Source organism: Miniopterus natalensis, chromosome 7, assembly GCF_054644295.1.
Source record: "Miniopterus natalensis isolate mMinNat1 chromosome 7, mMinNat1.hap1, whole genome shotgun sequence".
NCBI classification, from domain to species: Eukaryota; Metazoa; Chordata; class Mammalia; order Chiroptera; family Miniopteridae; genus Miniopterus; species Miniopterus natalensis.
This window is the reverse complement of record NC_142087.1, coordinates 20,206,870-20,233,265: the sequence shown is the minus strand read 5'-3', so window position 1 is coordinate 20,233,265 and position 26,396 is coordinate 20,206,870. Positions and strand designations below refer to the sequence as shown.

Below are 26,396 nucleotides of genomic sequence, written 5' to 3'. Positions count from 1 at the left end.
AACATAAAAAAGGCACTATGCCATATAATTTACATCTGGAGATAAATGTGAATAGCTAGCTGTCAAAACCATTACACACACACAGATAATCCTGTGAATTCTTAGCCCTATTTTATCGATTTAGTAAAGGTGTAAGCAAACACACATTTATGGAAACAAAATGATAAAATAAAAAAAAGACCCAAAAGACAACTATTGCACCATGTCAGGTAAATTAAGAAATAGCTGGAACCAAGAATATGGGCCGAAGGTAGATCTCCTCAGCCAGTGAGTGAAAATGACAGAAACCTTTATTGTGCTGTGTGGAAGGTTGTCTTCTTTCCTAAATCTCAAATATATACATCAAATTTCATGACTGCGGCTTCACACAATGGAGAAATCTGTACAAAGCCAGGGAGACGGTGTAGATCAGCAAGAGGACAATAAATAAAGCGCTTATTTCCACTCTAGGCCTCATGGATGATTCATTGAAACCACTGTTGTGTAACAACCAAATAAGAGCTCATTATGAGACTTCTACTCTGGCATCCAGATTCTATGAGGAGCTATTTGAGATTCGACAGCCCTTAAATAAAGAGCCTATTTTGAATATTAGCAGGAAATGTGGATGATATAGGGGGGAAATTTAAAGCATATATAAAATGGTATCACCAGTAAAATTACAAGCATGCAAAAGTGAGAAGAAAAAAAAAGCTAGAAGGAAAGTCCACCTTTTGCCCAGCCTGACTGTTCCCTCCTTGAAATTTATGTTTAGGTGCCCAGGGCAGCCTCCCGCCCGCTGCTGCTCCCTCCTGGCCGGCTGCTCTTTCTCACTTGCTCCCTTCTCTTTAATTGCAGTAAAACATACATACCATAGAAATTACCATTTTGATGACTGCCCAGTGTACGGTTCGGTGGCATCAGGTAAATTTACATTTTTTGTGTTGTGCAAACATCACCACCTTTCATCTCCAGAGCCTTTTAATCTTTTCTAACAGAAATTCTGTACCTACCAAACAATAACCCCCACCCCCCTCCCCAGCCCGTGGAATCCACCCTTCTACTTTCTGGCTCCGTGGATTTACTATTCTAGGTATCTCACATAAGTGGAATCATATATTGTCATTTTGTGTCTAGCTTATGTCACTTGGCATGCTGCCTTCAAGGTTTATCCATATTGTAGCTTGTATCAACGTTTCATTTGGTTTCAAGGCTGGATAATATCCCATTGTATGCAGATAGCACATTCTGTATATCCATTCATCTACTGATGGACGTTGGGTTGTTTCTAACTTGCAGCTCTTATGTGTAATGTTGTTGTGAAGACTGGTGGGCCTCAGGTATCTCCGAGGCCCCCGCTTTCAACTCTGTGGATATGTTCCATCCTCAGTCTCTTTTATTGGCTCCTCCTTACCTCTCAAAGTCTAAATGGAGGTCCCAGGGTTCAGACAGCAGACCTCCTTCTTTTATACCTACATTCCTTAGGAGACCTGACTTGGCTTTGAGCTTTAAATAATCAGAGTTATAACTTCATGGCCAACATTTCTCCTAAACTTCAGATTTGTTTATCCAAATATGACATCGTCAGGTAGAAGTCTAATAGGCAACTCAGACTTTCAAGATCCAAAACCCAAACTGGATTGTTCTGCTTAAGTGTGCTTCCTCCTTCCATCTCAGGACAACTCAATTTTCCCACTTCCCCAGGTCAAAGCACTGAGTTGTCCTTGAACCCTGTCTTTTTCTCATTTCTCACATCCGCTGCATTGACAAAGCCTGTGGCTCAATCTTCAAAACATATTCGGGTTCTGACATCTGCTTCTACGCCTCTCGGTCATCATCGGCACTGCCCAGGATATTTGCAACAGCCATTTAGTCGATCTCTCTGATGCGAATGCGACCTTTGCCCTCTGTGGTCTACCTTCGACACAGTGGCCAGGGATGCTTTTAAAAGCTAAAGTCAGATCCTGTTTCTCCTCTGCTCAGAAACTTCCATTTCCTTCCCATTTCCCTACAGGAAAAGCCAAAATCATTAGCGTGGCTTAGGAAGCCCAAAATAATGGGGCGCCTGCCACCTCTCTGACTTCACCATCCTTTCCTTCCTGCACTCCGCTGTGGCCAGACTGGCCTCCTTGCTATTTCGCAAATAAGCCAAGCATGTTCCTACCTCAGGGCCTTTGCTCTTACACTGCCCTCTGCCTGGAATGCTCCTCCATCCCTTAATTCATATTTCTACTTACATGACCTCACCTCATCAAGAGAACTTACTCCACATGGCTCTACAAAGCAGCAAGCTTCCTCACAACTGAAGCTCAACGGTGTCTATCCTGCTTTATTCCTCTCAGTGGGGACTTACCTGGTGCCTGTTTCCCCCACCCAGAGGGGTGCCAGAGCCTGTTCACAGGGGTAGAAGCTGTGGTACACACTGCTTTCCAATTCTGTGTTCAATGATGTCAGGTTGTGGTTTAATCCCAGCTGGTAGAAAATATTTACCCAAAGGAAGTTAGGGAACACAACAAATCTGTCTTTTTTTTCCCTCCCTCCCCTCTTCCTTCCATTTTTGAAAACCAGTCCCCCTTCCAAAACAGAATGTTTACATGAGAACAGAGCCGTATGTCTTTTTTGTTCATTACTATTTTCCCAGTGCCCAGAACAGTGCCTGGCAAAAACAGACACTCAATGACCTTTATCAGGTCAATAAATAATGAATTTAAAAGCCATCATTTTCACATAGGACTTTGGAAAATGGAACCTGAACAATTTTTAAGATTTTATTTTATTCTACTCTACCTTATGTGATTCTGGTGATCCTATATACCACCTAGAATCTGACTGTGACCTGGATAGTTATAAGGAATCCGTATTGAAATTAATATTGCACATCTGAAAGAAACTGTCCTTTACCAACAGAATGCACCGTTGTCAGCTAAGCACATGGGTCTGTTTTCTTTGCCCAGACACAGTCTGAAAGTTAACACTACGGAAATATCCTTCAGTGATATTGCTGCTTGCATTATTGAGAGCTGAATGTCGGCAGCACCTAGTTTCATGCACTAAAAGCTGAAAGAGCCTCCAAGCAATCCTAGGGCTGCCTTCAAGAAGCCCTTTGTTCTTTTTTTCCTTTTGTTTGCATAGCTCCTTACCTTGCTTAGTATCTGACCTGATTTTTCATAAGTTCACCTGATTTGCTATGACCAAGATAAACCAGCTTGACCTCAATTTTATAATCTGTAAGATGGGGTGCCTTGGCTTGATTAACTTCCCATTGTAGTTGGAATCAAGGTTAACAAACCTTATACATTTAGCATCATGTACCCCCACCCCCAATTTCGTAGATGAGAAAATAGAGGCAGAGATTGAAAGAACAGCTCCCTTAAGCTTGTCGATGGCAGAGCTGACACGGAGCCCACATCTGGCCTTTTCCAGGCCCGTCTACTTTTCAGTACACCTAGGGATGAAATTCTTCCTAAGAATCCTGAGGATAAAGAAACTATCTTTCCCAGCAGCATTTCTGAAACCTTTCTGACATGGCCCATAACCAAAAAAAAATACACTTTATGCTGTGACCCAGAACACGCTCACATACACGAAAAGTTTCACAAAACAACTTGCTCTGCACAAGACACTGGTATTTCTCCATCTCGCCAGGCCTGTTCCATTTTATGAATGCTGCACATGAGCCACTAAATTGATCTGTGGGATCAGGAACCACAACTAGATCAGAAACCACAGTGATAAACACTCTTTAAAATACAAAGATCCTTTTGAAACGAAGATCCAGACAGTGTGTGTGTATACAGTCATTTTCAACCAGTGTGGCCCAAGAATGTTTAAAACAGGCAATACCTGGCTATTTAGTCAGGGGCACTGATCTCTTTTCCCTTAGATTGTTAAAGAAAAAGATGACAACAGCCAACACAACAGCCGTCTGGTCTAAATGAATCAAAATTATACCTATTTTTTTCCAGATCAGCAAAAGGTATAATACATTTTTTGGTGTGTCACAGAATTTGGTAATTAGTTTATGTGCCATGAGCTGAAAAGGTTGAAATCTGCTGGTCTGTAGCAGAGACAAGATGTGTTCCCAAAGCACCTTGATCTCTACATGTCCCTCATCAGCCTGGGAGGGAGGGAGAGCGGAAGCATGAAAGGAAACATGAATACATGCTAGAGTTCAAAGGATAAGACAGATGTCTTTAACTTTTAGCTTTTACATTTGGATAAAATCTCCCGACTGCTTTTTTTTTTTTTTTTTTTGAGAAATTTCAAAATTGGTAGCTTGAACAAAGGCTGTATACAGACAATCATACAGTCATATCTAGAATTGTACAAATTGTGCTGGGAGTTGACATTTAAAATCCATTAACTTGGTAACACATAGAAGCTTTTCCATTTCTTACAAATGTTATTTCAAATCATCGTAAACAGGTCATCTCAACTAGATCATGAATTTTTATGTAATAAGATGCTGAAAAACAAAAATAATGTGAATTCGTAGATAAATATTTGCGGGGTGCCTGGGTATCTTGATAAATCTTATCTGCTCTACAAATGTTCTTCCTTTATGGTCCATCAGCCCCCCAGAAAGTCTTCCATGCCATCTGTCTTCTGTTGCACCGCCCTTCCAAGTTTCTAAGCTTTTCTCACTCCATCCTGATAGCTTTGCATTTTTCAATCTTCCACGGTTAGTCCCACTGCTTTCGTTCTAGTCAGCTCCATGGGCTCCTCTTATTTAATTTTCCTCCTCTGAGCCCTACACCTCCTTCTACAAGGTGGGTCTACTGCAGTCACCCTGGGATACTCTGGAGGAGGCGCATCTCTCTCTGGCCCCTGCCTTAGAGAACTGCAGCTGGGGAAGCCAGGAGCTGCCCGGTGGCCTGCAGATGGCCCCCTAAGGGATCCGAGGATAGAGGAATCCTTCCCAGCACCTTGGAAGTCAGACTGGTAAGAGAAAGAGGCACCTATACCTTAGTGACTTTTTTGAGCAGCTGAATGAGACTTCCCCTGAAACCCAGCGCTCCCACTGAAATTTTCAAACCATTCCAATCATTTTTAATAAATTCTGTTTTTATTTATCCAGTTGAGCTGGGGTTTTCTTTTCCAACTTAAAGATTTTTAACCTGACGTGATTATCAGCTTCTCTCTTCCCTATCAATCCACAAAGCCCCTCTCAGCCGAGTCCCTCGTCCAATTTCTCTTTATAACATAAACTGTTCCAAATTAAGTGAGCAAAATGAAAACCAAATTCCTGCAAATCTGATGTGAATTTTTTAATAATAATAAATACAAAAATAATGACAATAATACCAACAAGAGTGGCTATAACATTTAATGAGTACTTATATAGTAGCAATAAGTTAAGGCAGCGGTGCTCAAATTTTCTGCATATTTACTTTTCAAAAACCCTGATGTGCATGCCGCACTCATATCAATCAGATTCTTTCGACACCAGAACCTCTGGGAGTGGGGAACAGGAATCAGCATTTTTAAAAGCTGTCCAGATTGTTCCAGGAGCAGTTAAGTTTAAGAACTCCTCTGCTGAAGGTTTGCTAATAAATTATTTCATTTCATTCTTACAGCCACGAGATAAAGTACTCATCTATCGCCATCATTATTATTACTATTAATATTATCATGACTTAACCAATGAGGAAGAAATCCGAGCCTCACGAAGGCCACACATTACACGAAACAGAACCCAGCTTTGAAAATATGAGAGTGGACTGAGGTTCCTGAAAACCAGCAAGAAGTGGGAAGGGGGGAGAGCCGAGAGCATGGATAATCCCCGGAGAAAGCAATCTTTGGTGGAAAAGCAGCGAAAGCCAGTCTTCTGAGAGGGTAAGGCTGTCTTCGAGAGAAGCATTTTAGGATCTAGCAGCGGTTTCTCAGCCGAGCACAGTGCAGACCCCAGTTCTCATCTGTCATCATCCCACAGACATTTATCACACCGCATCCACACATGAAGCACAACGGGCAAGCAGGCTGTGGGCCGCAATTAAAAGGGCTCAAGCCTGCAAAACTCCCCGAGTGGCAGAAGAACGGGCTGGGCTCACGGCGCCTGGGAGCATGGGGGGGGGGAGGGCATTCAGTGTAAGCAACTGTCGAACAGCCACTGAAAACGAAATTTCAAGTCAGGCCAACAAACTTGAATGAAAAGGCGAGCTTTATTACTGTTACCAATATAGTCCTAACAGGCTTACAAGAAACTTGGCTGAAATATTGTTGGGAGAAGAGAAAAACACATTCGTTCCTACACTAAAAACTGTGAACAATTCTGAATCAGCAACAAACCATTCATGATACAAAACTGAAAAGCCAAACAATTAAAGTTCCATTATATTCCTGAGATGAATGTAAATAATACGCTGTTCTCACGGGAAACACCAACAGTAACTTTCTTGAAAAGAACTTTGATTTTTCTGTTTCTCACATTTCCCTGTGGAGAACCTTTAACCCCTCTCAGTAATAAAAGCAGAGCTTAGGTGCCTGCGCTGCGGCAAAATCGGCCAGCAACGGCCGCACAGTTATGCAGAAGGATAATAATTACACGTGACTTTTTTGTCTTCCTGCATTTCCACAGGTAAAATAACGACAATCTTTGATGTCAAAGGAACTATTCTGATTTTTAAAGACTAAAACAAGCCCCACCAGGTGTGGCTCAGAGGTTGAGCTTCGACCTAGGATCCGGGAGATCACGGTTCGATTCCTGGTCAGGGCCCATGCCCGGGTTGCGGGCTCGACCCCCAGCAGGGGGCGTGCAGGAGGCACCCGATCAATGACTCTCATCATTGATGTTTCTATCTCTCTCTCCCCCTCTCCCTTCCCCTCTGTCAAATCAATAAAGATATATTTAAAAGAATAAAACAATAAGTTACAGGCACATACTCAAATAGATATCTGCTAGTTGTATATCCATTATGGAAAAAGAAGAGCTTATGAATGGCACCTGCACTTCCCTCTCTGGGCCCGAGAGGAAGCATTTAAAGAGCTAAAATTGGAGGTGGGGGTGGGGGGATAAATGGTGATGGACGGAGACTTTACTTAGGGTGGTGAACACACAACACGGTGTACAAATGATGTGCTGTAGAATTGTGCACCTGAAACCTGTATAATTTTGTTAACCAGTGTCACCCCAATTAAATAAAAACATACATACACACATACAATAAAGAGTAGTTTTCTACCTTGATGGTGAGTCAACATATCTTACTATACCCCACCAGATAATTTTTAACATATAAATTAAAAATATATATGTACGTCCCTTATTCAGCATGTTTAAACAATCTTCAAAAAATAAAGTGCAAACACTGCTTTGACTATTTCTTCAGCAAGTTTTTCAAACCAAGACAAATTGACATTCCACCCAATTGATCCCAAAGCCTGCTGTTCTTCGAGAGTGACATGTGCAGAAAAAGAACTCATATCCTTTTGGCTTCATGGATGGAATGATTTCAATTGCAAAGCATTTGAGCTCTCAGGTCTTGTTTATCGTCTGTAAAAGGTTACTATACTTACACTTATGAGGCTCAAGAAAATGTTCAAGTAATTTCAAACACATTTTAACTATTTAGCATTACCCAGTAACTTTAGCATTGTTATTTCGCTGGAACAAAACTAAAGCAAGCCCCTATATCTAACTGCCTGTAGATTCGCTCATTGTTTCCGTCTTTTCACAAAAGTAGGTGTTCAGGGCATGCTGGCTTCTGGAACGACTGGCTGTTTTATTGTGTTTTACAACATTTACAACAGAGAAACTTTTAATTGGGGCAATTCATTGATACCATGACACAGCTAAATAATCAAGGCAGCATCTGGTGCGGGCACGATGCTCGCTTCCTACCTTGGGAGCCTTGGCATGTCTCCCACATCTGGCATCCTTGACGAGGCTGAGATCTAGCAGCTCCGTCTCCTGGAAGGCAAAAATGTGAAACTGTTAAGCATCTACACAGATCTCTTTTGTTTAATATCATTGGCATCACTTTAAAAAAAAAAAAAAAAAATAGTATCTTGAGACCTGCCTGAAGATTTCTCTGCAGTTGGGATATTTTTCCTCTTACACCAATGAGTTATTGAATTGGAATGAAAACAAAAAGATAGCAAACTTCTCACTACTCAGTTTAATATGTATTCTAATACATTTTGTGAGTATGTGTGTGGCTTGGGTCCCTAGTCTATTGTACAAGCCATTCCTAAGTCATGATGAATCCGGCCTTCCTGTTTTCCTGTTGAGAAATAATCTTGAGGGTCACTCTGGGTGGAAGTGAGGCTACATGAGTTACATGAGTGGGGTGAATGGTTAGGGGGAAAGGGTGGGAGATGATGCTCCTCCCGTCAGCTCACAGAAGACCCGGTTCACCTGGCCAAGGTAAACTAGATGAATCTGCCTTCCCTACCCACCCCTACTCAAGACTTTTGCACACATACCTTATGTCCTGATCTTTTCATTTATTTATTATACACTTTTAAACACCTATAACATGCAAGTTACTCCAGGGTACAAGACACATAAGATATGATTGCTTCTCTGGATGGACTTACCATCAAATAGAAGACTAAGAAATATGTATCGTAAGACCAAGGAGAAAGTGTCAATGGCAAATTTAAAGTTAACTGCTAAGGAGGTGAGCAGAGCAAAGAGAGTTTTTCCCCTAGGGGCTCAGAGAACCGTCCATGGAGGAGTCACTGAGCATGGAGAAGGGAAGTGGGAAGGGGGGGGCTTTATCCCAGTTGGAATGTACCACATGGCCAAATCCAGAAGAGAAAGGACCGGAGGTTTGGGTGGAACCTTGCGGTATCCATGGCCTTTAGACACTTAGAGAAGGGGAGCACTGCAGGAGAAAGGGGTAGGCAGGAGGGAAAAACAGAGACATCCAGGAGTAAGAAACAGCACGCGGAAAAGCATACAGCAGTGTGTAGGGGACTGACACAGGCAACATTCAGTATTCCACGCGGGGGCACAGGACATGTGAAGGAAGGTCATGGGAGATGACACAGAAGGGGAAATGGTCGAAAGGGTGGAGACCCTGAAAGTCTCGCTCAGGACACTGAGCCTTGAGGTTTGCGGCACACAGCTCACCGAGTTATATCGCAGATTCTGTGGGACAACAAGTGGAGTCATCTTAAGCTGACTTCAGTCACCCAACCTCTGTTTTCTGGACAACAAGTGGGCGGGGTGGATGAAGGCATCTAGCATCCCTCTCCCAGGAGAAGGCATTGCATCATACTTCAGCCGCTCGTAGACCTTCTGGACAGGAGTGGCTGTAACTTGTCATAGACCCCAGTGCCCCCAAGTGCTGGCAGCTGGGGTACCCCAAAAAGTCAAACAACTGCCACCAATTCCAAATGTTTGATCCAAAAATGCTCCGATTATTGCCCTAGGGTGGATCTCATGACTGCAGTACAAGGAGGACCAGATAGGCGGTGATGTCCCTCCACGGGGATGCACACCCAACAGCCGTCACGGCTAACGCACACTCCTTGGGGGCTGAAGGGAGGACAAGAACCAGTACTTTCTCTTTTTTTTCTCATCTTGACCTTGTCAGTTTGCTTTTCCCCATTTCTGTGGATTCCTGAACCCTTCCCCTATTGTGTGTGACTGTGGGGATCCTCCCAAACCCTGGGGTGTGACAGCCAATGAGCCAGCAAGGAATCTGCAGAAAAGTAACTGGTGCCACAGTTCCCCTAAGGCCACACCGTCCACAATACCGAGGGTCGCCTTGTGAAGTTAGAAAGGAATGGGAGCAACCCCAGGACTCAGTGCTTCACTTCAGCAAGTGCACAATAAAAGGCTCAGACAGGAGGAGGCGGAGCTCCTGGCCCAGCTTCTTTACCTCAGCAGAGAGGACGCCGAAGCGTTTGTTGCAAGAGAAGACACAGGAAGGGAGCCCAGCTTGAAGAGGCTCCACCTAGAAGAGAGGGCCGCAGAGGGAAATCTGAGCGGGACCCAGTGACACAGGGGTAGGAGGGAGAAAGAATAGTGACAACATGGAGGTAGAACTAACGGGAAGAACCAGAGGAGTTACAAACAGCTCTAGGGTTTCCATCTTCCTCGCTGGGACTCAGAAGCTCTGGCAAAATGACACTGCATTCCGGAGATGGTGTCAGGGGCTTATGCAAGTGGGAATGCCACTCGTCAATTCACTCAGGCATTACTTACTGAATGCTGCAGTGTGTCAGAACACTAGAAAAACACCCACAGCCCGGCCAGCGTGGCTCAGCGGTTGAGCTTCGACCTAGAATCCAGGGGATCGCGGTTCGATTCCCGGTCAGGGCACAGGCCCAGGTTGTGGGCTTGGTCCCCAGTCGGGGGCATGCAGGAGGCAGCCGATCAATGACTCTCTCATCACTGATGTTTCTCTCTCTCTCTCTCCCTCTCCCTTCCTCTCTCTGAAATCAATAAAGTTATATTTAAAAAGACAAACAAACAAACAAAAAACACCCACAAAGATCCAATACCTGTTCTGAGAGCACATGCACAAAACCAATTCTCACACTCTAACGGGGACATCTCAAAGTGCACTGCAGACACAGGCTAGGAAGGACCAAGGCATCTTTTCAGCCAATCCATAAGAATTAGAAGAAATCTGTGTGTTTGCGGGTGGGAAGTGTCCAGGGAGAGGGAACAGCAGGTGCAAATGTGGAGAGGCAGAAATTGTGTGCAGAAAGCTACAAGTCACCCGGATACACAGCGGAGGAGCCTGGAGAGCTGGCACAATCACTCCTGGACTCAGCAGTTGCTATGTGTGTGTTCTCCTTATAAATATTCATAGAATGCTGACATTTATGTTTAATGCACTTTTCATATATGTTGCATGATGTTTAACATATATGCAAAATAAAAATCACACACACACATACACAGTGCATTTTTCTAATTTTATAGCAACATTTTTCTGTTCAAGAAAACTCCTTCCAGTTGAACAAACAATAGACTTAAGCTTCCATTGTTTGTTTATACACACAAAGCCCAAATTGAGTTCACAGAGAACTAGATCTTCGCAGGCCTCATTATGCAGTCTTCTATATTACACATAATGAACACTGTTTTCTACTTTCAGCTCATGGGGAAACGTTCATTCCCCAAGTCGCAGAGGGGTAGTTATTGCCAGCTGCCCGAGGGACTCATTTTGATACCACAGCCAGTAAGAAACTCTCTCCGGCGTGTGAAATTGTGTGTGCAGGAAAACCACCGCGGGGCACTATCAATGTAGGTAATGTGGAATGGGAGAGACCCCGGTGGAAAAGCTAGCCATGGACCCATTGGGCTGGAAAGCGATGATTAAAATAGTGGCTCCCACTTCTAGTCACACGGAGCAGCCACCCCTCTGGGGGTTTCACTGCATCCTGTTCTCTCCCCCACTAAAAAAAAATGAGGGGCCCAATGCACAGGACCACAAAAATGTTACTTGTGTCATTAAGGCTTTTTCTAGGTTAATTTTCTCTTGCTAACAGTTTCAACAAACTCTCTCATTACTAGAAAGCAGTGAAATGGTCCCTTTCTGAATTCATTTAAGAATTACTATTTTCCAGTTTAAGAGAGGGAGGGCACATGATTTTAAGGGAAAACTGGGGTCTGAAAAAGGGCCCTAAAATGAACTAGTCGTGTATTCAGCCAATCACCATAGCACGCCGAGCAAAAGCTTTCCCATCTATTAAATGACTATGACCATTCTCTCTCTACCCGTGACTCTCAAACCTTACCCCGCAGTAGTCACCGGGGAGGCTGAAAGCACACAGTGGCTGGCACCATCCATCAGTTTCTGGTTCAGCGGGACTGGCACAGCCCTGAGACTCTGCATTTCTAATAAGCTCTCAGGTGAAGCTGACGCTGCTGGTCCATGGACGACAGGCTTTTAGGTGAACACAACTGATAAAACTATACATTACTTGTATGTTATAGTGTGTTCTATGAAGAATCTGTAATTGTCGTTTCTTTATATATGGAACTATCAAATAAAAATATTACACCCACTGAATGCAAAAATATGCCTAATCCAAGTTTAATTTGATTTAATTGAAGAAAAACTACTGAATAACAAGAGCCATCAACTCCTAATAAGTGTCCTTGGCATCCAATCTTACCCTATACAAGTAAAGGTCACTAATTATTTAGAAAGGAAAGCAACCACTGAAATGGTTTTATGTTTGCTGAAAATGCTCTACTATATAACCTTTACATTCTACCTCATAACATTGTTAGAAAAGCAAAAGAAGGACATTTCTGGTTCTCTAGCACCTCAAAGCTCATCCAACAATGGAAAGGGGACTGGGGTCACCAAAGGCCTGTGGACTAGATGGACCAAGAACAGAGCAATGAGCTAGCAGACCCCCTGTATCTCCAAGGTACACCATGGCCCCCCTTAGGAGATTAGACTCCTAGCCTCCCCGATACATCATGGAAGTGATGACGGATGGCAAACTTCCCCCTTTGCCAGTACTGATAAAGGCCAACCCACAGTAATCAAGAGTTTATTTTTGACATTTTGAATGAGTGATGAGAGAACTGAGATAAGCAAGCTAAGGAAAAACTAAATTGTCTCCGATGTTTACTATTCAGCAAAAAGATTTTAATCCATCGGCCGCCAACACACTGTGAGGGAGATGAGCCATGAAATGCACTGCAAACTGGGGGAAGAACACAATTTAAAGCTCAAGTCTTTTCCAGAATACCAATTTCCGTGCTTTGTCGCTAAGTTCCACCAGCTACCCAGTATAACAGCATGCTTCAGGTTCACACAATATATAATCAGAGCAGCAATTACAGTCATAAACGCTTCAACGGGAAGATATTAATGACTGGGGGTAGGGTGGGGGGGGGTGATTATGTGTACCTCCACATGGGGTATATTAATTAAGTTGTTGAATCTCCCTTTACCAAAAGTAGAAGACATTAATATGTTTTATTGACTGCTAAACCTCCCTGAAATGCTCAATGTTGAAAAACACTGTCTTACAGTGCTTGAAAATGAAGGGTTTTAATTTAAAGAGAAGCAGATGACACAGACTCAGTTCTTTGTTCTTAACTTCAGTCCACCTCTGAAGAAGTGAAAAATCTGTGTAGGTACTTTTCCAAAGAATAAAAATAAAAAATAAATAAATCCCTGTGCTCTTTCTCACTTGGTCTCGTGTCCTTTGTTCCTTCACTTTGATGTCCGCCTTTCCTCCCACAATCTGCACTAGAGTCTCAGTGTAGGAAACACCAATGGAAATGAGATGCACAGGTCATCAGTACCAACCACAGCAGAGAACAGAGAAGAGCGACACATCTGGATTTCTTTAAACAAACCTAGGGTAAGTGTAGTGCAAATTTCAGAGAACAGGGAGGCAGAAAACTTAACTTGTCCCTGGTAATTGCCATCTGGAATCTACGCATTACCAAGCAAGTTACTACAGATGTCTGTGCCTTGTATGCTCGTTTGCCAGAGATGCAGATGCCAGCAACGCCTTCCTCATTGGGCTGCTGTTAGATCAACTGAGATATTAAACTAAGATCTCCACTTAGCAAGCAGGGAGAATGGCAGACAGATACACTGTTAGGCTTGTGATATTTCTCATTCGAAGTGAGTGGGAAAAGACCCCAGTAGAAAAGCCAAAACTGGTGAGGTAAGAAACCTAACCAACTGAATATAGCAGAGGTGATGGGCTCTCACTCCCATGATTACCCTTTATGGCAAATGTGAAGGGATGCTGCAGGTGTAACTAAAGTGTCCAATCAGATGGCTTAAGTTTAACCACAAGAGAGATGAGACTCTCCAGAGAGGATCAGAAGTGAGAGACTTGAAGCAGTACAGATGCAGGCTCTGCTGTTTATTGCCTATGAATAGGGAAGGCCTCTAAGATCTAAGGGCCTCTGTCCTGCAGTGACAAGTACTGAATTAAGGCAACAACCCGAATGAGCGTGGAGAAGGAACTCCAGCTGCAGCTGAAAAGCAGCCTTGCAGACACCTTCAATGCAGCCCTGGGAGACCCAAGGCCCATATGACCTTGACCCATTCAAACTGTGATGTGATAAATGTCTGTTGTTTTAAACCACTAAGTTTGTGGGAACTTCTTTTGCAGCAATAGATAACTTATACACTGATGCATTTAATTAGAAAGGAATGTGAATGAATTTACATATCTTGGCACTCTAACCCAGCATAAAAATGACTGCAATGCTGCTATCTTTCAAACATATCCAACATGAAACAATTATTTTAACTGACTTATAGAATTTTGGAATGGGAAAATATTTCAGATGAGGAAATTGAGTCCCAGAGAAAATATATCCATTGCCCAAGATCACTGAAACTGAGTACAGGATAGAAAAAGGATTCATTTACCCCCCAAGATCTATATTTTCCCTAAAACTATATTTTTCAGTATTCACAAAATAGCATGAGTATTAACTGAGTAATACACATGGAAGGAGGAACACATGTCCTTGTTCATGTACAAGAAAAGCTATTAGCATAAATAGAATACAATGCTAGCTTTAAAAGGCTGTGTCCCACAGGGGTAGGCATGGCTCAGTGCTTGAATATCAACGTAGGATCCAGGAGATCGAGGTTTGATTCCAGGTCAGGGCACATGCCCGGGTTGCAGGCTTGATCCGCAGTGGGGGGCGTGCAGAAGGCAGCGATCAATGACTCTCTCATCATTGATGTTTCTGTCTCTCTCTCCCCCTCTCCCTTCCTCTCACTGAAATCAATAAAGATATTTTTTTTTAAAAAAAGGCTGTTTCTCCACAAGGCAATGTAAATTGTATTGGCAAATGTTTAGTTAATTTTTTTTCTTTGTAGATAATCAGAAAGGTAGTTCAACCTCTGGGTATGCAATAGCCAAATTCCCTCCTTCTTACTTTCTTCTCCAGCTTCCTGAGAAACTTTTATATATTCATCCAAGAGTAAAAGTTGCTTAAGTTGAAAGTTGATGCAGTTAAGCATACATTTATATCCATAGCACCAAATTTTTGTTGAGGCATACAATTACTAAAACATAATTGTAATAGTATTTATGATTATAATCTGATGTATTTGTAACCTGATGCATCTATGACTATGGGGAGAACACACCACACAGCTTCCAAAGTTCTAGAGTGTATTATATCTGAAAATATCTTCTTTCAATTTTTAAAAATGATAAATAAAAATCAGGTGGAATTTAAAAGGATAGTAACTGGCTGTACTTTAATCTTATTTGGTGACATAAAAACTGAGAAAAAAGGCTCCATGATCACCATGGAAAATCTAGATATATTCTAAAAAGGAATAGTATCAGGAATATATTAGATATTATAACCAATATGTTTTATGTTCCTAGTTCTTAATTCTTATTTATGGAGGGATTTCCTGCATTTTTATGAACAAATAATGACATTGCATTTGTTAAGGTTTCAGAGTTGGTGGGTTTGTGTGGGTTTTTTTAATTGTAACTATGATGATAAAGATTGCATTGTCACAGCTCTCTGTAAGTCTGTACTCAGCAAAAGTCCTCATTTCAGGCTAATCAGATTAAGTAGAAACAGCATCCATCATATGGCAAATAGCTTCATAAATGCTGAAAACTATCTTTGGGTGAACATAGAATCCGGTCTCTGTAAAAGGTCTCTTGAAAAGAAATATGGAAATTATACAGGCAAGTAAGGCCTATATCAGGCAAGTAAGCTGTTTCCACTTGAAAAGAACAGATGACTTAAACTTAGCCAGATTTTTCCCTTTAAATCATCTAAAATATTATCTCTGGTCTATACAGAGCTCCCTATGGCTGAACAGCCAGCCAAGCTTTTACAGCTGGTAGTCCAAGCTGCTTCTAGTTCCTTAATCTTAACCTTACTGTAATACTTGAGCAAACCATTTATCTGCTTACTGAAATTCTTTCATTTCTCTAGACCAGTGGTTCTCAAAGTGTGGTCCCCAAACCAATAGCATCAGCATCAACATCACATAGGAACATGGGAAAAATGCAAATTCTCAGGTCCTGCCCTAGACCTACTAAATCAGAATCTCTGGTAGGACCCAGAAACCTATTTCAATTAAGACTTGGGGTGATTCACATGTAATCTTAAGTTCGAGAACCTGTGTCCTAGATAATAAATGGAGACAGCAACTGCCCATGAAGAAGGCCAATTCACCAGGGCTAGAATTTGTTGTAGGACATTGTAAGCTGCCTAGATCCATTTAAGGAATAACAGAATCAGAGTCCTAAAAGCAACAAGAGAACTGATAATAAGGCTGCTGGAGAAAAGTCTTCTGACTACTGTGTCCGTCAGTAGCACCAGTATCACTATAAACTGAAGCAGCTATTTCACAAGGGGCCCTGGAAGATAAACAAAGTCAAGGAGAGGTTCCAAAGAATCTTGGCCTATTTCCAAATGTTCTGATTCAACCCTGTGGATGAGATATCTGGGCTGGCAACTGATATGTTTCCTCTTCTCTTTAATCACAGTCATGACATGTCTGGTGACTTCAAAATTTTCTGAGGTACTCAAAAATGGCATTTATCATTTCCTTTCCTAATAGCCACTTTGCAATATCCATTCAGATAGTTTCACGTTTCTCCTACATCTGTTTACTCCAACATATATTGTAAATTTTGCTGCCCAAAGGGTTGCATTTCATTCTCCCAAGCCACTTCCTGTGTCCTAGCAAACACAGGGGTTTTTACAAAGGTTTAATAAATTTTTACTGCTTCATCAAGGACATTCTAAAGCATTTTCTTTTAAAACCTGGGACTCATGGAAATGAAACAACACACTTTTGAACAACCAATGAGTTAAAGAAGAAAATCAAAAGGGAAGTTAGAAAATGGAGACCAAAAAAATGAAACAATATATCAGAACTTAAGGCATGAGGCAAAAGCAGAAACCCCAGGATTCCGATGACCTCTGATCTCACTTAAAATCCTAAATATACAAGGAATTTACCTATCTTCCAAAATGAGGTATTTTAAGTTGACAAGTGTGCACGAATGTCTTTTTCTTTTCTTTTCAAAGAAGACTTGCTTCTTAAGATCATTTCTTGTTTTCTCACAAGACAATAGGAACCCAAGTGTGCTTTTCCTGATGCTAGTTTGTAGAGATAAGGACTGTCTGTGTCTATGGGGAGTATGGTGCTTAATAAAATTTCCTGAGAAGAACATTCACTGAGTCAATCAACAAATCACCCCCCTATGTCCTGCCAATTCACCAGCAGTAAAGTCCTTTTCATTCAACTGTTCATCAACCTCCACACACAATAAGTGATTCAAAACCTCCACCGAACCCAGGGCCTCAGGAAATGTTCATAAGGCTCCTGTGAGAAACTCTGCCGATGCCCACCTAGATCCCTGCTGGCCCTTCACAGGCCTGACACCCGTCCCCCGCGTGCTTACTTCCAGCTGAACAATTGACACCTTCGGCCTTTAACCACCTGTGGCCTTTAACCACCTGCAGCCACTTCGTGCAGATGCACAGAGAGCAAGAGATGCCCAGGAGGCTCCTTCCCCTCAGGGAGCTCATGGCCGGAGAGGCCGGGGACCTTGCCTTGGGGCAGAACAAACCCCCGGGGTGACACTGGGACTTCACCTGAAAGCCCACCCTTGGCTGGCTTCCTCCCCTTCACTGCCCTGCCTCCCCAGCTCTCCCACGGTTGTCTCCCCGGAACCCTTTCTCTAATAAACCTCTGGCATTGAACAACTATTTGCATTTGGGTCTGTTGAGGGAACATGATTCCAAACAGCTATCATTTGGAAATAATCGACTTAGAAAATAATGTTAAACTTAAAAGTATCCTGACTCACACACATACTGCCTTTAAAATCACATTTTTCTCTGAATTATTTTCTTTGTCTTTTCATACATTTCTGTACCTTTTTGGAATTCTTTTTACATTTTCTTTGAAAACAGCTTTAAGCATTATAATAATATCCAATAAATAAATGAACATTCTTTGAAACTGTGAGTTCTCAGTCACTGAACATGGTATTTTTATCTCGTGCCATCCTTAATCAGGCTTTAAAATATTTTTACCATTTCCCGGGAAATAGACATATGAGTATGTTTCATCTACTCTAAAGTACAGATAGTTGTCTCAAAAGCTTTGTCACATCATAATCTAAGAGATAATGCCTGATTTTAAAGAAGGAATATTTCTTATTGAAAAAAATTAAAAGCTATAAAAATCATCAGCTTACCTAATTCCCAAACCAGAGTTCATTTTTGTCATAGTTAGAGCTAAAAAAGGAATATGTCCATATCTACTATGTTGCAGGTTGCTTGCTTTTTGGTGAAGATTTATTTCATCTGCAACCACCTACTCTGGCTTCCCTTCTTAAAAAAAACATTGTTTTAATCACTCCCAGATAAAACTGTCACTGGCAGAACGCAGGACACGATTTCTTTGCATCCTCTCCTCCCTTCAAATCAGACATTCTCCATTTCCATGCCTCCTTTGTAAATATAATTAAGAAAAAAACAAGTGTATTAGAATTTTACATCAAGGGCAAAACAGTCGTAAGAAATAGTCATTAGTTTCCACGGCCGCTTAACTATTACCTTGCTGGTGTGAGACACCTGCTTGTTCCAGGTCATGCTCTCAGAGAATCACATTGTTGATCAAGATCATGGTTCACCTTTTGAAGTGAGTCCTACACGCCGATTCCAGGAAGGCCTCACACTTTTCAAAAGGGGACCCACTGTAACTTTTTGTTCTTTCACTCCACAATTTTTCATGTTATGATAAATTACTTTATTCTCTAGGGTCTAGAACAACTGAATTTCATAATCTTTTATGAAGCCTAAATTTTGACCAGGGTCACTATCCCTGGGTATATAATTTTCCTAAGTAAATAACTCATGAATCCTTAACACAGGCATTGAACACCCAGAGGACAGATCACTTTTTCATTATTGCACAATATATTTCTTCTTGCTTAGATGAAAGTAAACTCTAAAAATAAATCTTCCTTAGAATTACTTCCCCTGTAGTATTAAGAAAGTAAATACCCCGGACAAAAATTTTTGAATCTGTATAGTTCAGACTCTGGACTTGTGTTTAGTGAAAATATTCTACCGTGATTGTAAAGTTTTTGTGATTTCTCTTATTTTCCGTCATGTCTGAGCAACTTACTTCCTAATCTGTCCTATCACTTGACTAACCCATTTGTCTCCTTTTAGGTCCCACCACAAACACATATTGTGTTTCACAACCTAGGTTATTTGGGTTTTCATTTTTAAGTCAAATGAATCACATTTGCTCTATGTGGGTCAGTCAAAATTAAGTACAGACGTCTCCATGTACCAAAATTGGTACTATTCTGCCTTATGATTATGGAATTAAATTAACCTGAGTCTTAAGCACTGTATGTCTTTCGGCATTATTTTTTTAGTACAAAAGCAATCTTCGAGAAATTGCATAGATTTAATACCTTTCCCTTTACCTCTTTTGGTATAATTTGATAGAATGATCAGTGGTCCTCAAAGTATGGTCCCTGGAACACCAGTGTCAGCATCACCTGGGAACTTGTGAGAAAAACAAATCCCTGGGCCCAACACCAGACCTACTGAATTGGAAAGGAGATTCTGATACACTCTCAAGTCTGAAGACCACTGCAATGGACACTTATAGATTGGTAACAAATAGCATGTTGATATTTGTGCTTAAAAATTCCCTTACTTATAAACTTTCTAGTTCTTAACAACTCCTTTATTTATAAACACTCATATTTATGTTAAAGCACATAGAAAAAAGTATGTACTTTTAGTTGAAGAAAATGGTTGATGTTTATGATGTTCAGATGCTATTTTTAAACAAAATATGTGCGTCACTGAAAACCGAGATGTCAAGAGAGAGAGACAGAGAGACAGTCAGAGAGATAGAGACACAGAGAGAGAGAAGAGACAGAGAGACAGGCACACAGAGAGAGAATAGGCAGAGAGAGAGACAGAGAGAGAGACACGCACACAGACAGACTCAGAGAGAGAGAGAGACAGAGAGAATGAATGAGAATATCAGGGAAGATACAAAAACAAATAACTAAATCCCAGACATGATGGAGTCTCACCTTATATCATATCCATTTTGCAAGTCTATTTTTAAAGTAAAGAAGAAAACACAGCATAAAGTGGCTCTTTGTTCTATATAAGCATTCCCAAGTGCTTTTAGAAACATTTCCTGATAGCATTATTTCTAAAGCATTTAAAGGGCATAGAACCTACGGGCTGTCACTGCTACACTTGGTGGTTACTGTATTATAATGGTGTCACTCTGCTCTCTACACAGCTGAGCGGTCTGTGCAGCTCAGCACTAACCGGCTGTGCAGACCGTAAGGCAGGGGAGGCTAACTAACCACCAGAGTTTGCACCTGGCCTTACACAGCACAGAGAATTGCCAGAAAATCACTGCCTGCTCATGAGCCACATTTCACAGCACTCCTTTCATTTATGGAGGGTCATGTTCTCACAAACAGAGAGTGAATGAAAGAGATGAGGGTCATTTCCAAGTCTTTTTCTTTCTCCTTCTGCCTTTTCACAGTAGTTAAGGGGATCCTAAATGACACTGCAACTGCTAGATTGGACAGAGCCTAGGTTCTCTGAATGACCAGGTAGAAAAAAACCATCTTCATACCAGAAACACCCACCCCGGACTCGTAAGTGAATGAGAAATCATTGTGTGAAGTCATTGAAAGTCTAGAGTTTATCTTTTATAATAGGGTGCTTTAGTTAATATTACAGCTTAGATGACATTTTTAAGGATAAATTCTACTATTTCATATCATAAAACATTGCAGGCACATGTGTCAAGTCGACCGGGCCACGGTGTACCCAGGTAACTAGCCAAGCATCTTTCTCTGCATGTTTCTGTGAGGGTGTTTCTGGATGAGATTAGTATTTGAATCTGTAGACCGAGAGGAACAGACTGCCCTCCCCAGTGTGGGTGGGCATCGTTCAATCCACTGAGGTTCTGAGCAGAACACGAATGGGGAGAAGGGAAGGATTATTTCTATGTCTGACTGTTTGGGCTGGGGCATCAGTTTTCCTGCGTTCACACCATCGGCATCCTTGGTTCTCAGGCCTTTGGGCTTGGACAGCAGATGGTGGGACTTCTCAGCCTCCATAACTGAATGAGACAAGTCTTTATAATAAATATATCTACCCCTCCCCCTTCTGAAGAATTCTAATAATACATGAATGTTAAAAATGGGGGGGGGGGCATTGTAAGTGAAGAATTATTTTTAAGATGGTGAAACTGAGATCCACAGAAGATTGTGGATGCAAATATCCCAGATACCTCAACACATCTGACTTAACCCACTTCTTTCACTTGGTAGACAAAATCTCATTGAAGTTACAGCAAGAATTCTCAGTGTCTTGATTACTGTGGCTTCACAGTCAGTCATGAAATCAGATAGTGTGAGCTGAGTTCTCCAACTTTGCTCTTCCTTTTTAATATTGTGTTGCCTAGTCTCAGTTCTTCGCATTTACATATACATTTTTTAAAAGTGTGTTGATATCTTTAAAAAACGTGTCTGAGAAGTTCATTGGAACTACATGGATTCTACTGCTCGGTCGGGAAGCACTGAGATCTTTCCCAAACTGAATCTTTCCATCCATGAGCAAGAAATACTGCCCGATTTATTGAGGTCTTCTTGGACATCTTCCATCAGTGTTTTGTAGTTTTCCATGCGCAGATCCATGGTAGGTTTCGACAGTCTTAACCTTAAGTATTTCAAATTTCGGTGTGATTATAAACGGTATTTTTTTTTTTTTTTAAGTTTCAAGTCCTAATTGTCTGTTGCTGGAATATAGAAAAGCAATTGAGTTTTATACATTAACCTTGTATCCTGTGATCTTGCTGGACTCCCTCACTTGTTCCAGGTGGATTTGTTTTTAGAGATACTTTGGGGTTTCCTACATGAAATATATCACCTGTGAATAAAGACAGTTTTATTTCTTCATTTTGTTTATTTTTATTATTTTTCTTTTTAATTCACTGGTTCGCTCCCTCCTCATCTGAACCATGTTTGGTTCTTTTTCTGTAGCCCATTCCAACCCCCATATTTTCCTTCTCAGGGTACTGACCTTCCAACCGATTCTATCCAACCTCTTCGTCACATTTCTCCATCTTACTTAGCTCCTCTCATTTCACCTTTTCAAATGCCCCAACTTTCCAGTTTCCACTGGCAATGCTGCCAGCAATAACCAAAGTGTTCTGTTGTACTTTTCTCCTTTCCAGACACCATTACCACACTGCAATCATTCACTCATCTCTTTGACCACAGAACAGCCAATTGAAATGTAAACAGTAAGAGTTCTTCACAGGAAAAAGCTCAGACACTAATTGCACAGTCTTCCTGAAAATGCTACCAGTGGAACGGTGTGGTTTCTCGTGGCAGCTCATGCATTCCATGGGGACCGGCCGTAAGAACTGAGCATTAGCAAAAGATCCTTCAACCAGAACTCTGACTGCATATATGTCCTTTTAAGATAACAACCTACAATTCTTTCATGCTCTTGACAATGTATTCACTGAATCCCATTTCCCTGTCTGTCACTTGTCTAACCCTTCCCTTTAATCTTCAAATCTGAGTTCTCCACCCAGACTCCCCAGGCCCTTCCAGCTGTTTCCTCTGAACTACCGAGGATTTTGTCTGTGCTCTTTTCCTCCTTGCCCCATGGTTCTGCTGGATTAGACTGTTACACAGTGGAATGTTTTGTACATATGTAGGCACGCATGTGCATATATACATATATAGGTGTGTGTATGTGTGTTTGTGCATATGTGTGTATGCACAGTTTTAATGCTTTGCTTTCACTTTAAAGAAAGTTGCTTGAAGGCCAAAATTCCATTTCATACTCTTTGTAATACACATACAATCAATTACATTTGATTGATTGATATCTTTTTTTTTAAGCAAAGACATTGGTCTAGTTTTTAGCATGAACTGGGGAGGGTAATATAAATTTCTAAGTATGAATTAAATATCTTTTAATCCTACTTGAAATCATAATGAATGTATATCAGTTAAGTTTGTGTGTGTTGTTATTAAAAAAAAAAAAAAAAAGAGGCCAAACAGTAGCTTAGACAGGATCGAGGCTTATTTCTCTCTCAGATAAAAGCAGCCTAGAGGTCAGAGCGCAGGCTTGGTGGGGCTGCATCACAAGGTTGCTTGGGTTCCACATTTTTCCTATCCCACAGTTTCTCAGTCCTCTGCATGCTGCATAGACCTCATGGTACAGAGGGTTGCTCAAACCCAGTTCATATTGGCAACATATCTGGCTGCGGCAAAGACTTCAAATTGAAGAAGCCCATGCTCTTCCCCCTAAGAAACCATTCCAGAAGTTTCACAGGCTGCTGTGCACACGTTGGGGCCAGAATTTACTCTCACAGGCACATCTAGGTACAAGGGATGCCGGGAGGGATACGGGGGAATGCAGTCGTTCAGCTGCTCCCAAGTGTCCTCTTTCCAGAGGAAAAACATTTCTTTCTGCGCCTCTATGGAGCAGCACCACTAGTACATCCACTTAGAATGAAACGGGCATTTGCTGAAAGCAACTGTCTGAATAACGTTCCCTCTCTTTGGGGCTGCCTGCTCTAGAATGTTCTCTCCCAGTCATGACCGCAAACACCACTTCTTCAACAGAAACTTGCACTGTGTCTACAACCACATGTCGCCCCAAAACACTCCCCTAATCTTTCTCTCTTGTGGAATGACTTACAGTCCTACCACCCCCTTTTGTCTTCTCACTACTTAAAACCAAAACAAACTTGAGATATCTCTTCATAAAATTAAATTGAACTTTAATTTTAAAAATCCATCATCCTTATTTTTTGTCTTAACTTTAAGGTCTAAGTCCACCCAGTATAATAGTAACATTGCATATAGCTCTTAAAACACACACAAAAAACCAGGTATAAGACTATTTTGATGGATTGCTCCATTTACAGTTTTTCAGCATTCCAACCCCGCTAATATAGCCTCATTCTCAACTTAACAGCAAATAAGCTAAGTACTTCTGTCCAGTAAGTACCCAGTGTGACCCAACTAATAGAAATTTCCATATAAACCAATCCAAGAAATGAAGAAGAAAAGCGCACATGAAGTGTGCCTCACACACAGCACCCAGCTCCAGCTGGGTCCTCCCTTCACCCGCTCTCCTGCCTTCTGGTTTGGCTTCAGTCCTGCTCATGGGAACTCAGGTCCACGGTTTCTCACGGTTTCCTCCCTGGTTAGCGAGCACAGTTAGAGTAGGGCACCTACCCTTTCAAAGCTCCTTTGCAACGGAATTTCAAGATATTATTAGACAATGGACTGTATGCATTTTCCCCTCTGTACACTCTAGAATTTTAATTATGCAAAGCGCTTGCTCTGATATTCTTGCCTTTTTTTTCTTCCATAAAGAGCAAAATCCAGAGGTAAAACCTGTTTGTTTCCCTTAATCAGCATATTCTCAATCCTTTCCTGTTTACAGCTTTACAGAAGAACCCTCTGGAGCTGCTGGGCTGCTTAACATCAAAGCTGAGGCTATCCAGGGAGCAAGGGCTATTTATTTCCAGAGTTTCTATATTTAGCACTTGGTTTTGTTTACGGTCATCTCTCATGCCCCCTCCCCCAACACTTTAAAATTCCCTTTCTCTCCCCACTTGTATCCTCTCTCTCCAGCCAGCTAGCTTTCTACTTAAATGCGTTTTCTTCCTGAGCTCTCTTCCAGAGGCTTCCTGTCCTACCTCTTTGATTTCTTTCTGGAGAGGGAGGAAATTGCCCTTTGGGACCTGAAGAAGTCTTCCAGGGACACCACTCCTACTGCCGCTCCTTACTTTGGGGGGAAAGAACACACTCCTAGTTACCTTCCACAGGCCAACTGTCAGTGCAATGTGAGCTCCTGGGACAGGGAAATGCTTTTCACCCCAAAGCCCATGGTTTTTTTTAATGGCTCGATTAAAGGTGATCATCACTTTTATTTTAAAGCAAGTTAAGAGTTCTGGGAAGAAATTTTGCTTGTCATTGTCTTGACTAATGTAACAACATAATAGACGATTAAGAAAGTGTATGTTTAATAGTTCAAATAATAACTGATGACTGCTTTGGGAGAAGGCACAATGTGGGCTGCGTAAACTAGAAAGAAGAGAACATTAGGAAACATTATAAATTAAATCTTTATTACACCAAGGGCCCTGCTCTGATGCACATCCCTTACATTTCAGTCTCATCGATGAGCAAAGAACAAGGTCAACGTAACATTCTCAAAATGTCAAAGTCATTGTTATTAATTATTCAAGCCTTGAAAATAAGATCGGCTTAATTGTCTATATATCAAGTGTAGGCCTGCTATCATGGATAAATGTGAAGGACTGAGTCGCATAGGCAGGCAAAACTGAGGGAGGTACACGGGAGAGGGAAATTTGTCAGCAGAAAAAGATTAAAATTAGTCAGGCCCATGATTTGGGGCATAACATTTTGAATAGTTTTACTGTCTTCATCTTTATAATGTCAGGCAGTGATATTCACTGTTATTTTCTTTTTAAAAGGGTAACAAAAGTCTGGGACACTTTTAAACCTCTTTTAAAATTTTGTAGCCTGCCATGACCTAATGTTAAACACGAATATCCTTGGCCTCCTGACTTTACACCAGGACCATTCTTAACTTCGCTGGACTCTTCAGAGTAGACACCATGTCATCTTCTCTCTTCTGCTATTTTAGATACTTGAGGAAGACTTCATTGTAAAAGTTTGACTAGAACTGGGAGAAGGGTAATGGTGATATCATAAAAAGAATGCAGTCTCTGTTTTGCAGAATATCTCTCCTCTCCTCTGTGCTTGAAAAAGTCTTAGGAAGAGGACTGGCTTTTGCTCAGCTCTCCGAAGAGCAACGTTTCTCCATGGAGAGAGTGATTTTGCTGTCCGCTGCTCCCCTCTCCAGTGCTGGGCATTTGGCAAAGTCTGGAGACATTCTGGTTGTCAGTATGGTAGGGTGCTACTAGCATCTCGCAGAGGTAGGGGTGCCCCTGAACATCTTCCAATGCCCAGGACAGCACCCACAGGGGAGAGGACAGGTGCACTGACCTCAAAGGCTTCTGGTCAGGCTACTGACCTTATCTGCTACTCAACACTTCGGATCTCACAGGCCTGAAGAGGGAAGCTATTGCTCATTAACATGTTCATAATTAAAAATAAGCTATTTTTAAACATCAAACCTGAAGAATTTTTTAGTTCCCTTTTAGGTGTAGGGACATTCCACAATATTCACCAAGAACATCAAAGTTTAAGCCCGTGGTTTGTCCCCGGACATGAACAATATATAATGTCAACCAAGGGTACCAAAGGGTAAAAACAGAAAAGAAAAGCAAGAGTGAAAGGAACTCGGGTTTCGAGCTGCAATCCATTTCAAATTCTTCAAATGCATGTGTCGAGGCATAAAGAGCCGCAAAGCCAACTTCCCAGCTCATTCCTTTTTCCTACTA

The 26,396-nt window shown here is 41.6% G+C and overlaps 1 protein-coding gene across 1 annotated transcript in view; it reads right to left on the bottom strand.

Moving 5' to 3' along the window:
• Nucleotides 1-26,396, bottom strand: part of PLCB1 (phospholipase C beta 1) — a 531,624-nt gene that overhangs the window by 322,801 nt on the left and 182,427 nt on the right. Inside the window, exon 3 of the mRNA XM_016212033.2 lies at nt 7,820-7,888. Within this exon, the coding sequence (XP_016067519.1) occupies nt 7,820-7,888 (69 nt within the window). The remainder of the gene's footprint in view (nt 1-7,819; nt 7,889-26,396) is intronic.